This window comes from Kogia breviceps, chromosome 7 (genome assembly GCF_026419965.1).
Source record: "Kogia breviceps isolate mKogBre1 chromosome 7, mKogBre1 haplotype 1, whole genome shotgun sequence".
NCBI classification, from domain to species: domain Eukaryota; kingdom Metazoa; phylum Chordata; class Mammalia; order Artiodactyla; family Physeteridae; genus Kogia; species Kogia breviceps.
In genome coordinates, this window is record NC_081316.1 from 22,421,149 (window position 1) to 22,434,392 (window position 13,244).

Genomic DNA, 13,244 nt, shown 5'->3' on the forward strand with positions numbered 1-13,244 from the left:
AAGAGCACAAGGGCCCCTCAGGAGACATGTTCCCCCCTGCCCCCCGGAGGAGGCAGCACCTGGGACCCCTCCGCCGTGAACAGGGCTCCATCTGTGCTGCGCCCAAGGCCTGTCCCTGGCCTTCGAGACCTGCCAACACTGCTCTGCCTGGGAGGTGGCGGACCTAAGTGTAAACCTGAGGAATCACTTGCAAAACACAATGAGCAGACAAGGGAACCCTGGGACCAGATGGTTATGTGTGGGAGAAGCACCGGTTTCCCCTTTCAAGTACCGAGCCAATCAAGACATTTCTAAAGATAATCCGTTTTTGATAAATTAGAACACAATGGGAACAGTGTGTGTCTATAATATACATATAAAAGTCCAGTTTTAAACTGAGCAAGACAAGTGCACAGACCACGTGCGATCCCAGAAACCCTGAAAACGGGAGGGCAGGCGTGCCTGGAGTTTTCTGCTTCGGCTGCTCCAGCCATAAGGGCCCCGGGCGGGCCTCAGCCCTCGGCACCCTGGGCAGGCTGCTCCTCACTGGCCTCAGCCCGCCGGTGTCTGCGCATGTGCCTGTACTTGTCCACATAGGCCTTCACCAGGTTGCCCACCTTCACGGGGTTGATCTCCCCACTCTTGCTGTGGCAGATCTGGGGGAGGGGAGCACAGTTACCCGGACGTCCCTTCACACCCGCACGGTCAGGGACCATGGGGATGGGGCCCTGGGGACCACACTGTGAGGGACAGCAGGCTGCCTGACCTACGCCTGCCTGCTCTGCCCACCTCAAGGGCTGCTGAGGGTCCCACTGAGATCAGCCGGCATGTCCATCTCTCAGGGTCTCACTTCCTACCCGTGAGCTGGGTTAAACATCTTATGTCATTTAGCCTCTTTAACGAAAGTCACAAGGACACAGTCGTAAGCCCCTCACAAACACCAGCATTTACACCCCCCCAAGCATCAATGAGGTGTGGCTACAACTGGCCTGAAGCTGCGGCCAGGATATAGCCGAGCGACCCTGGGGCCGGAGCCCCTCTCTCTGGGCTCAAGGACCCCATTCCCACCTTCTGCACGGCCTTGCGCAGAATGTCCTTGTACTCGTCCTTTGTCACCTCCCTCTTCTGGTAGAAGGGCTTGATAGCCAGCTTCACCTCCTCCACGGCCCGCTCCTGCACGTGCAGCTTCTTCATGTACTTAGAGGAGAGGACATTTGTGAGACCATCGGCCCCTGGCTTCCCACCCACCTGCCTGCGCCGGTACCTGGAGGAAGGAGGGGTGGGACTCACCTCCTCATTCTTGGTCTTCTCCGAGGCTGGCCTGGGAGCAGCTGTCCTCTCCTCGGAGCTGTTGGCAGTGGCGGTCACGGTAGCATGACCAGCCGGCTCTGAGGCCGTAGTCAGGACGGGAGGCACCGGCGCCGGGCTCTGGGCCACCCCGCAGCCCATCAGGGGCAGGCTCCCCTGCAAGAGGAACTGGACCGCAGGCTGGCTGACAGGTGCGTATGGTGGGACACTCGAAGGCAGAGCCAGGGTGGGGGGCAGGTTCGGACTCTGTACCTGGGCGAGAGCACAGCCCGCTCAGCCTCCGCAGAGCTCAGTGCCCCAGTGCCCCTGGCAACGCGCACCCAACCCCCACTCTCGAACCACTAAATGCCCCGGCAGAAAGGGGCTGGTGCGTGAGGTCCTCAGCCCCAAGCTGGCCCAGCTCGCGCAGCCTAAACCCAAGGCCACATTCCTCCAGCCCAGGCGCCCACCTGAGAAGGATCAGCATCAGGAAAGCCAGGCTCTGGAAGCACATAACCAGGGGGAGGGAGCTCAGAGAAGGAAGCCTGCTGGAACGCAGCCACGGGGCCCGCGTCCTCGGTTTCCCGGGGCTTCTGCGGCCTGTGAAGCGGCGTCCCTGAGGGCCAACACAGGGGGGTGGGTGCTCTGTGGCCACGCCAGAAGGCCGTTTCCTGGCTGGTAAATTCCAGAAAAGCATCCCAGCAGCAAGGACCACAGGTCAGGCTGTGGCCATCTCCCTGCATGACCAAGGAGGCCCATGAGCCATCCAGGGAGAAGATTCCGTGGTGGTCGCTCTGAGCCATCCTTGTACCCCGCCCGTTGCCCCACCCCGCCCAAGCGCCTACTCACGCAGGCCTCTGTCCTCAGCCAGGGCACCGCTCTCCACCTCCTGCAGGTCCCAGGTGACTCTCTTCACCAGCGCCTTAGCCCGCAGCAGGGGGTTCTGAGAGGTACCCTCCTCCTTCCCCGCAGGTGCCCCACCCATGGCTTGGCCTCCCAGAGTGCAGGGAGCTGTGGCTGCCTCAGCCGCGTCCTGCTGGAGCAAGTGCTTCTCTCGAGGGCTCTCCATCCTGGGCAGGGGCTGCACCACATCTTCACCGTGGATCCGAGACACCTCCCTGCGGATGATGGCCACGGCCAGGCCAGCGTCGTGCTGCTGGCCAGCCGGGGGCCCAGCGGGCTTGGGCAGGAAGCCTCGCTCTGGGGAGGAGTCCGTGCTCTCCGGGGAGGGTGGGGAGCTCATGTCATCAAGCTGCATGAAGATGGCTTCGTTTGAAAAGTCTTCAAAGAGGTGCCCTGCCTCCACAGAGTCACCGTAATCCAGATCCTCGGGGGGGTACTCGGCTGGCACCTCCAGGACTGGGGGTACCTTTGTGGGGGGCTTGTCAGCCTCGGGCCCCTCCAGCAAGGCATCTGTTCCTGCCAAGGCCAGGGGCTCCCTGTCTGGCCTGGGCTCCCCCTGGGGAAGGGGTGCCGGAGAAGCCTCTTTCGGGGCCAACTTCCTCTCCGGGGAGCGGGGGCGGGGCCGTGGGCGCTTCTCGCGGGACCGAGGCCGCCGATGCTCCCGGGGCCTGTGCTCGGGGCTGGGTGACCTGGACCTACGCCGCCTCCTCTCCCGGGAGCCTCGCCTGTCTCGGGGCCGTGCAGCACTCTCCCTGTCGGGCCGCTCCCTCCTCTCCCGGGGGTGCCTGGGCCTCCGGGATCTCTCCAGGCTGCTGGGGGGCGAGCACTCCCTCCCCCGAGACCGGGACCCCGACCTCCGCCTCTTCTTCCTCCTGCCCTCGCGATGCTCGTGGGAGGAGCTGCCGGGGCTGCCGGAGCGGGAGCGGGACCTCCGCCGGCCTCGGCCCCAGGAGCCCCTCCTCCTCTCCCTGCTCTTGTCCTTGGCCTTCCTCCGCTTGGTGCGCTCGTGGCTGCTGGAGCGGTCACTGGAAGACCTCCGATCCCGGGCCTTGGGCCGGTGCCTCTTGGCCTGGTCCTCACCTGCTGGTGGCGATGCAGACTGCGAGCTTCTATCCCCCGAGCGTGAGGAGCGGGACCCTGAGCGGGCCCTCCGGTGCTCCCTGGTGGCAACCCTCGGCCTCTGGGCTTTCTTCCCACCGCGGGAGCTGGACCTGGACCTGGAGCGGGAACGGGTGGGGGACCGCAGCTCCACGACCCTGTGGGTGGTCGCGGGCAGGGTGTCTGGACTGGGTGGGGCATCCGGCTCCACTGCAGTCACACAAGTCACCGTCCGCCCCTCTGAGCCAAAGAAGGAGCTGCAGGGTGGTGGGTCCTCGTCCCCCCAGGGCCCTGGCGGGGACAGCCTCTGTGCCTGTGCCGCGGGCCCCTCCTCGCCCTGGAGCTCGGGCAGGTCACAGAGCCCCTGGGGGGGCTCGGGCTCCTTCCTCATGCCGGTCTGCACCGTGTAGGAGGTGACGCAGCGCACGGGCGGCAGCGCTGGGGCCTTGGGGCTGTCAACGGAGATGGTGCGCGTGATCTCAGAGGGCAGGAGGCCAGAGCCCGGGTGCTCGGGGCTGCTGCTGGCTGAGCTGGAGTCCGAGCCCGTGGGGTTGAAGGGGTCATAGATCTCGCTCTTGAGCTGCTTCGTCTTCCTGACGGAGAAGAGGGGCACCGGGCTCTCTCTTCTCTGCACCTTGCTGTCTACGGGCCGGAACGTGTTACAGAAGCCGGGGCTGAGGACTCTGCCGGAATGGGCTGTGTTCCCAGGAATGTTGATCCTGAAGCTCTCGAAGGTGGAGCCAACACCCTTCCCCCGGGAGGGGCCCAGCGGGGCAGGGGGCTGGGGGCCACCCCCAGAGCGCGTGCTGGGCTCCTGAGCACCCCTGCTGCTGGGCTCACCCTCTGCCCTGGCGCCACAGCCAGGCTGCCCGGGGCCCTCCCTGCCCGTCAGCCGGCTGATGCAGGAGCTGGGAATCTCGACTCTCTGCCCGCCGGCGGGGACCTCGCCCACCCGCCGGTCGTCTCTCCTGATCTTTGGTATCCTGGGGAGCTCGGAGATGTCCGTCCTCCTGGGAGCTGGTCTTGGAGCCTGTCCCAGCACCGTGCTCTCAGAAGGTGAGTTAGAGCTACCATTTGAGGTCTTCGATGCCGCAGACCTAAGAGGCGGAGGGTGCTTGCTGTCGCCATTAAATCGGGGGCCGTCACTTTGTTTTAAGCTGGGTCTGCTTGCGCTGGACAAGGTCTGAGCCTGGCCTGACTGAGGGGTCACCGAGGAGTCCAGCCTCACAGCTGCCCCCAACGCGAGCACAGGGACCTGGGCAGCTGCGGGCGGGGCCGGGGCCAGGGGAGTGCCCAGGGCGGTCCTGCCTGGACAGCTGGGCGCCGAGCTCTCTGGCCCACTTCCTGGTCGAGTCCCTCTGGGCAGCAGGCAGGCCCCAAGCCTGGCGCCTCCTGCCCCTCTGGAGGGACCAGCTGAGTTTCGCGGAAAAGAAACTGGCGCTAAAAGACAAAAGGCAAACAGCCATCAGTTCCCACCCCTGTCCTCAAAAAGCTCCAGCTTTCTCAAACGCCCTCCCGACGGGGCATGATGCCCACCCCCGCTGGCTCTGGCTGGGCGCAGGGACGGGGCCGGAGGCTCGCCCTGCTGCTGCCCACCTGCCCCTTCTGCTTCATACACCATCTTCACGCTATTTGTGGATCAGAAGGGGCCTGAGCCCGTCATGGACACTTGAAAACAGGGTAGCACCCCAGTCTACCACTGACCGTGCCCAGGTAGCCTACCCTGCCCTCCACGGCCAGACCCCCCCAGGCCCGAATCCCGCTGGGGCCCAGATCCACGGAGAGGGCTCCACACTGGTTCCTGGAGCTGTGAGAACAGACGGTGGCTGCTGACAGCAAGGAGGGCCTGTGGGCTGCCTGGAAACTCCCCCAACAGATGTGGTATCAGAAAGCGATAGGACAGGCATCTTCAGTCCCTCAGCACCCTCACCTACTGCTCAGAAGCAAACCCTAGAGCCGCTGGGTCACACCACATGACTGTCCCTGGAGGAACGCGTGTCCTAATCTCCAGGCGCGCAGAGGTGGGGACAGCAGGCCGTGTGCAGAGGCTCCTCACCTGCCCTCTTGGCGCTGAGGGAGCCGTCACGGTGGATGACGATGTCGGCGCCGTTCATCATCAGGAAGCTCTGGCCCGACAGGATGCTCCCCAGCAGGTCAGGGCCAGGGTCCACATCCACTTCTGGCTGGGGCGCCATGGCGGGAGCACTCCTCCTGCAGGGCAAACCCGGGGCAGGCCCAGCCGTCACGGCCCTCCTACCCATACGCCTCCACACCCAGGCAGCAGGCAGGGGCCCCGAGGGGAGGGGTGAGACCCACCCGGCAGCTCCAACTAAAGGAAGATGGGGTGGAGTCGTCTGAGGCTTTGGCCCCGGCTCCACTCACTAACAGGCAGGAGCTCATGAGCAACACTGACTGGTGGTTAAGTCTTTCTTTTGGAGGGTCAAACAGAAAAAGCTTGGCTCCCTGCCCGGCCCCTCCCTGCTGTGGGCTCTGCAGCAGAGCTAGGCACACGGAGGCAGCCTCTGGGGCTGTCACCTCGTCCCCACGCCTTTGGCTTGGGACCGGCCGCAGCACTTCCTCACCCAAGAGCCAGAGGACAGGCCACACGAGAGGCCGTGGGTGCCGGGTGGCAGAGTGCCAGCCCTACATGGAGCCTGCGGTCCCTGCACGCCTGGGGCCCCACCCCGCACCACCGCCCTGGCCATCCTGTCCCCCAGGACACACCTGGAGAGTCCCATGGAGACGGGCCTGGCCACGGGCTGGTGCGACCGCAGGGCTGACCGGGACAGAATCCTCCTCTTGGCGCTCAGAGGGGAAGCAGGGCTCGCAGATGCCTCTTCACTGCTGGAGGGGGACACAGGCCAAAGGGCATGGGGTGACCCTGGACGTCGGGGCCCAGGGAGCCACCCCCCAACATCTCAGCAGCACGTGGCACAGGCGAGGGGCTAAGCACTGCCCCCACGGCAGCCCTCGCGACTCAACACTGAACCCAGGCCCCGTGCAGCGGTTTTCTGTTGGCAGCTACCCGGGTCACTGAGCGGGGACGGGGTGGGGGGCAGGCGTGTGAATTAGATCTTTCTCCAAATTAGGGGATGAGTAGATACAGAATTCTGAGAACTCGGAAGCAGGAATTTCACAAATGTGAATTCTGAGGGTGAGCCAGGCCTCCACCAGCGGCGACATGTCCACGGGCCTAGGAAAAGAGTGAGCCCCCCCAGCTCCCCCTCTGCAGTCACCTGTCGAAGGGGTCCAGCTCATAGGGGTCTCCAAACAGGGAGAGAGAGGCTGCCCCAATGTCTGCACGCATCAGCCCCAGAGAGGGGTCTGCAGGCTTGTACACCGAGGGGATGCAGGCTCCATGGGCTGGCCTGCGGAGGCCCAGCGTCCGCGCGATGCGGGAACGAGCTGTGGCTTCATTCTGAACCCAGAGGACAGAGGAAGAAACACTGATCCACAGGGCTGAAATCTACAGCCTCCATTCCAACTATGGATCCGTAGCACCAAAAGCTGGGCCGAGTGGCCACAACCCTGCAGCCTGAGGGTCACGTGTACTCATCACACGTGAGGACCCCGCCTGGGCCTCACCCCCACCTGGCTCACACCGGGTGCCGGCACCCCAGGGAGCAAGCGCCTTGACGGGTTGTAGCCCAGCCCCCTGCGTCCCCCTGCGGTCCCAGAGCTGCTCTGCGGGGCCCACAACACATCTTGTCTCAGCCCCATCTTCAATCCATGCTGCAGAAACGTGCATACTTATCGGTGAATCTCTAAGTAATTATAAAAAAACGGTCCTTCTATGACTCCCACTATCTACCTACACACAGGACTGAAGCTTGCCCAGTGTGACCCACCCCCCCTTCCGACGCTACCTTTATCTTCTTCTCTTTTCTCTTCTTCACACGACCCTGGCGTTTCCTGGACTTTGTCCCCGAGCTCCTGCTCTTCACAGATGGTCTGGACTGGGTTTTCTTCCTTCCTGACACTTTCTTCCGTCTTCCTATGAAGAGCACATCGATAGCACACACTTCACTGTGCGTCCCACCCCAGGTGTCCCCGCCCAAGACCCAGGGGATGACGACTGTCCATCCCGGCCTGGAGCCTTCCTCTTTATTTTTTTTTGGTTATAGGGTTTTACATACTTTGCCACAGAGGAGGGGAGGGGGAAGGCAGCGCAAAGCAAGAACAGAGTGAGTCTGAGCCTATTTTGATTTGTAGACCTGATTATTAGAACCAGCGGATTATTTTACACAATTATGAAACAAAATTAAATTAAAAAACACAAACCCTAATAATCAAAAGTAAAAGGAAACACTGGCTCCCAGCTCTGTATCCACTTGGTGGTCTCACCCCAGAGAAGCACTCTCCCAGAGGCTTGGAAACAGACGACCTCACGGTACGTGTCCAGTAAAACGTATCCTGAGGATTACATTGCAAACCCAGCAGCGTTCCGTCCCCCTCAGCCACCCTGGGGCGCTACGGGCTGACTGGGGATGAGTCATGGCAGCCACAGGGTGCCCTAGTTCTGTGACGCTCCAGCACCCCCGAACTCTCAGGAACCCCAGCACAGAAACAGCAGGTTCCGAGAAGACGTGTGCTGTTAAAGCACTTCCGCTACACTTGAATCTGTGACCTCGCGATGAAGCTAAAAGCCCTACCTGATCTCCACTGAAGGATGCTACAAGCAGCTCGGGGGTTCTGAGAACTGCTCAACAAAGGAAACAGACGGAGGCGCCAGCGAGCCCGTGCTGTCCACGGAAACTGCACTCCTGGAAGCAGCCCGTCAGGAGGAAGCCTCTCCTTCACCTCCTCCGTGACTTCATGGATCTGAGACCTGAGCCCCGGGGCTGCCTGACTGTGAACAGAGAGCCTGGCGGAGCTGCCCGCTGGGAGGACCCCCAACCCCAACCCAAGCAACCCTGAAAACACCCAACCAACCCAATGAAACGCCCACCGGCACCTGAGCCAGCCTCAGGGCTCCAGCCGCCCGGCCGTAACAGGTAAGACCTGCCCACGAGGGATGCGCCGGGACAGGAGACCCTGCATCACCCCCAGTCAAGAGGACATAGACACTTAACAGGCAGCCACTGGCGCAACACAGATCTCCTCTGGCTCGAGATTCAGATAAACTATTTTTTTTTTAATTCCATCACAATTTGTGACACAATTAGAACCTTCAACACCGACCATTTGTTTCACCCTGCTGCGGAATTACCACTCACCCCCTGGGGTGTAAAAGCTCCTCGCAGTTAAATCAAAAGAAACACTCCCTCTTCCACAAACATACTGTGAGACACTTAAGAGGCAAAACGAGGATCTGCTTCAAAATAACAGAGGAGGAGGGGGTGGAGAGAGATGAAGCAGCCCCAGCCAGGAGTCGCCAGGCCACAGCAAGACGGTCCCAGGGTGCTGTTCCTGTCTCCCTGCGCTGCCACAGTGTGACTACGTCTGTAAAAAGTGCGAAACATTGGGCTTCCCTGGTGGTGCAGTGGTTAAGAATCCACCTGCCAATGCAGGGGACACAGGTTCGAGCCCAGGCCTGGGAAGGTCCCACATGCCGCGGAGCAGCTAAGCCCATGCGCCACAACTAGAGCCCGCGAGACACAACTACTGAAGCCCGCGTGCCTAGAGCCCGTGCTCTGCAACGCGAGAAGCCACCGCAATGAGAAGCCCGTGCACCGCAACAAAGAGTAGCCTCCACTAGCCACAACTAGAGAAAGCCCGCACACAGCAACGAAGACACAACGCTGCCAAGAAATTAATTAATTTCTTTTAAGTGTGAAATATTCACAGCAAAGATGTAACAGCCAAATGTGGGGGCCACTCGGGACAAAGGGAGAAGTGAGCCGGTCTCTCTAGGAGCTGCAGCACCTCCGGCTCTTATCCTGGGATGGGTCTGTGAAATGCAAGGGAGCAACTGCTGGGGCTGAGAAGTGAGACCCTGGACACGAGAGGAGATTCAGACAGAAAATATGAAAAGCAAAACCTCCTTCATCCTGAGATTCAAGGCAGTGATCAGCGTGACCTCGGGGTACAGCTCCTGGCTCCATCCACTACACGGGGATGCGAACCAGGACCACCCACCGGCGGCCCTCGGGTGTCTTCTCTGTGCTCAGCTCTCCAGGGGCAAGGGCTCTCCGGGGGCAAGGGCTCTCCGGGAACACACATGAGCTCGGCACCCGGTGGGGCCACGCAGGGCAGCAGAACCTGACACACACACGCCCGCTGGGGGTGGGGAGGACGAGCGTGGGCAAGAACACAGCACAGCTACAACGCACACGTTGCTGACGGGAGCGCAGGGGGCGCGTCACCTCCAACACACGTTCACCAGTTGCACCAACTAGTCTACCGCTCTCTACCGACCCACAGCAACGCAAACACCGGCCCGCAGGAAAGATACTGACAGCAGCTTTATTATAGACCCAACCCAAATGCCCGGCACAGGCAGGAGGACAAGCTGGGGTGGTGCGTGCCATGGCATGCTCCTCGCCAACAAACAGAAATTAACCCCGGACGCCCGTCCACAGGTCCCCCAATCACTCTGCTGAGCAACAAACCAGATCACACACTCAAGACCTCACAAGTGAGAAGTGAGGATGGCACGGCTAGCGCCAATGACAGGGCGGCAGGTGCCTGGAGGGGCTGCCTGGGGAGTGGGGGCACCGGCTGGAAGCCTCGTCAGTCTCACCGGGAACCATATGCCCAAGAGTGGATGTGCTCATCACAGAAAACGTATGTCTCGATACTGCTGATTTTTAAAAGACCACAGATTGCAACCCACTGAATGAAACAGGAGACCACATCTACCGGTTTAAATGAATTGTCAAGAAGAAAAAGGAAAACTCTTCTTTGGAGAATTCCAACCCACGAATATAAATGGAACACATACCCAGAAATCGCCAAGGATGTTAAACTGGGGTGAAAGCTTCTCCCCAGGCAGGGATGTCGACTACCAAAGAAAAAATGGAACTTACTGGGACAAGATTACCGAGACTAACACAGAAAAGGACTAGAAAACGTGAACAGAGCCAAAACCAGCAAAGACACTGAATTAATAATTTTAGCTGTTTCCACCCAGAAAAGCCAGGCATGGGGCTTCAGCTGTGTGTTGCCCAATTTAGAGAAAACATCGCGAATCTTCCACAAGGTACTTGGGGACTCTTCCCGATCAACTTCGTGGAGGCTGTGTCACCCTGATGCACATGCAGAGCACTGCTGCATAAACAGCACCTCGGGGGGTTCAGAGGGAAGGACCAGACCGACCCCTGGGCCTGCAGGGCCTTCTGCGGAATGGTCTGCAGAAACCAGGCTACAGGGATGGCAGCGACCACGGGAAGCCAGAGACCAAGCCAGGCCTACCTGCTTTCCTCCTCCGACGGGCAGGGGCTCGCGGCCCGGAGTGCTGGTACACAGCTGTGCTCAGCCCAGCGGCCACAGCTTCGATGGTCTCGTCCAGCAGAGAAGACACGAGGTACCTCGGGACGTGCTACACAGCACGGGACGGCGCTGGTCAGCGGGGCTGGAGCCGCCTCAGGCCCCTTGAGGGAGCCCCGAGGAGCCCCCTGAGCACCTGGGAGGCTGGATGCCTCAGCCTGGTAGCAGCAGACAGCAGGCAGGCTGCTGGGGCTCCCCAAGGGCCCAGTGGGAAGTGGGGTCTGGGAAGGCCTCCCGAGGAGCAGGCCAGGCAAGGATGCAGAACAAGGAGGGCTCGCGGGCCTCAGAGTGGAGGGCGGAGGTGCCAGGAGGGACTGTGGGCATCTGTGGTGGGGTCCCAGGACCACGTTCCCCACGAAGTCCTCTCAGCTCCTCTCAGTTCAGTACTATGGCCTTGGCAGGTGACAGCTGCAAGGCAGGGGACCCCCGGCAGCTTCCACGATACACCTATGGGCCGGGTCACCAACCACTGGCTGGACCCGACTGCCCGGCACCCCCAGGGCCAGCTCTCCACTGCTGCCGCCGCCTCAGGCCCACTTGGCTTTGTTCCCTGCATGCGGCCAGGATGCGAGGCCACCAGCACCCACCTGGATCCTCCTGGCTGTGGAGATCCGGTTTCGGTTCACCGTCGCGCGGACCCTCTCACTCTGCCGTGTCCTGGCGATGGCCCGGGTCCTCCCCGCATGTGGCTGAAGCCGGCTGGTGGTGGGCACCACGTCGGCCAAGAGCAGGGAGACCTCCTCCTCACTCACGGGACCCGCGTCTTGGAAGAAAACACCCTGGGCTGACGTGCACTCTGCTGAGCTCTGGCCCTGGTAGGAGGGCTCCAGGAAACGGGGCACAGGGGGTGTCTCCCTGGAGCTTGGGCCCCTAGACCCCCATCAGCCAACCCCCTGTCTCCAGCCCTTGCCCCTGCAAGGAGTGCAACCGAAAGCCGCCCCTGCTGGAGAGCCGGACGCAATCTCCCCGGGACGAGGGGCTGGCCCCTCAGAAAGGGTCTGGGCCGCCTGAGGGGGGGCAGTGTGTTACCAGCAGCAGGGGCGGTCCCGGGGGCAGTACATTCTGGACAGAACCACTCGTCCACTGGCACCTCCTGGAGAGGGGGGTCCAAACACTCCATGTGGTACCTAGGAAACGAGACGGTGTCCCCAGCCTCACTGTCCCAACCAAGTGAGCCCTATGACAGGCCTCCCAACAACACACCCTGCTGTGGATCTCGTGGCCCCCCAGTTCACGTGTGGAAGCCCTAACCCCGCAACGCGATGGCACCTGGAAATGGCCTGTGGGGGTGACGAAGCTTAAGTGAAGTCATGAGGGCGGGGCCCTGACCAGGGACACAGCTCCCCCTCCCCGACCGTGAGCTCTGCCAGGACTGACTTGGATGCCCCCACCCGAGGCCACGGGGGAGGCACCTGCTCAGAGGCCTGCGCACTTGGAGCTGCAGACACCTGTCTTCTCGCTCTCCCACCGGCATTTGGGTGGACGGACCCCCACCGCAGGCTTCTGCACATCTCTGCCCTCCAAGGGGACCCTGATGGCCGCCAAACTCTCCCCGGGGGACGTACCATCTGGAGGGACAGAGCTAAGAGCGCGGTAGCTGGACCCTGGAGGTGGCACGGTGGCAGCCACCATCCTGGGAGGCCAGTCTCCAAGGAACTAACACTGTGCACGGCAGCACCGCCCAACAGCGTCTGCTTTTCAGTTGCTTCTAACTAGTCCTCAAGGGAAGCAGTTGGGGAGGAGCCACCGCTGGCGTGGGCCACCGGTGCCGGAACCCTCCAAACTCCATCCCAATGTCCCAGATGGCGCCGAGCCAGGTGGAAACCAGTGCCGAGCCCAAACTGAACACCCGAGCCCAGGCTGGACTCAGTTTCAAAGCCGCGTGCCGCTCACAGCCCCTGCCCTGTGTGAGGGTCCAAGACAGACCCACACCTGGCTGGACCTCACCCGAGCACCCTGGGGACGGACGGTGGAAGGCCGCTCCTCCTGGGACGCGGCAAGCTGGCACCAAGGACTGGGAAGCACCCAGAACCCCAACTAGGTTTCAGCCTGAGAAGATCCTCCAGGATATGGTCTCAGGAACAACATCCAAGAACTGAGTGGTAGCTTCTTCTTTTTTTTTTTTTTTTTTTTGCGGTACGCGGGCCTCTCACTGCTGCGGCCTCTCCGCGTTGCCGAGCACAGGCTCCGGATGCTCAGGCTCAGCGGCCATGGCTCACGGGCCCAGCCGCTCCGCGGCATGTGGGATCTTCCCGGACCGGGGCACGAACCCGTGTCCCCTGCATCGGCAGGCGGACTCTCAACCACTGCGCCACCAGGGAAGCCCTGAGTGGTAGCTTCTGACAGTGTCCCCAGGATCGAGCGTGGTTCAACCCTGTTCTCTCCACCAAGCCCCAGGGCCTGGGAGCAGAGGCTTGTGGGAGTGACAGGCACCCTGCCCAGCCAGTCTGCACCCACTAGTCCCTCCAGAGGAGATGGCTGAGGGCTCAAACCTGGGACAGCCCCGTGATCACCCAGCAGGACCGGCCTGCAGTTCTCACTTGAGCACA

The 13,244-nt window shown here is 61.8% G+C and overlaps 1 protein-coding gene across 12 annotated transcripts in view; it reads right to left on the bottom strand.

The window, feature by feature from the left end:
• Nucleotides 1–283: 283 nt before the first annotated feature.
• Nucleotides 284–13,244, bottom strand: part of PHRF1 (PHD and ring finger domains 1) — a 28,123-nt gene continuing 15,162 nt past the window's right edge. For 4 of the 12 annotated variants that reach the window (XM_067037930.1, XM_067037931.1, XM_067037929.1 and 1 more), the window contains 13 exons: nucleotides 11,725–11,822; nucleotides 11,283–11,458; nucleotides 10,621–10,799; nucleotides 7,920–8,116; nucleotides 7,134–7,261; nucleotides 6,504–6,685; nucleotides 5,992–6,111; nucleotides 5,324–5,478; nucleotides 2,116–4,707; nucleotides 1,737–1,882; nucleotides 1,270–1,539; nucleotides 1,048–1,176; nucleotides 284–635 (listed from right to left, as the gene is read on the bottom strand). In XM_067037930.1, coding sequence (XP_066894031.1) covers nucleotides 492–635; nucleotides 1,048–1,176; nucleotides 1,270–1,539; nucleotides 1,737–1,882; nucleotides 2,116–4,707; nucleotides 5,324–5,478; nucleotides 5,992–6,111; nucleotides 6,504–6,685; nucleotides 7,134–7,261; nucleotides 7,920–8,116; nucleotides 10,621–10,799; nucleotides 11,283–11,458; nucleotides 11,725–11,822 — 4,516 coding nt within the window. In that variant the 3' untranslated portion in view covers nucleotides 284–491. Of the gene's footprint in view, nucleotides 636–1,047; nucleotides 1,177–1,269; nucleotides 1,540–1,736; nucleotides 2,004–2,115; nucleotides 4,708–5,323; nucleotides 5,479–5,991; nucleotides 6,112–6,503; nucleotides 6,686–7,133; nucleotides 7,262–7,919; nucleotides 8,117–10,620; nucleotides 10,800–11,282; nucleotides 11,459–11,724; nucleotides 11,823–13,244 lie in introns of all 12 variants that reach the window. The other 8 variants (XM_059068031.2, XM_059068029.2, XM_067037935.1 and 5 more) reach the window with 6 other exon arrangements.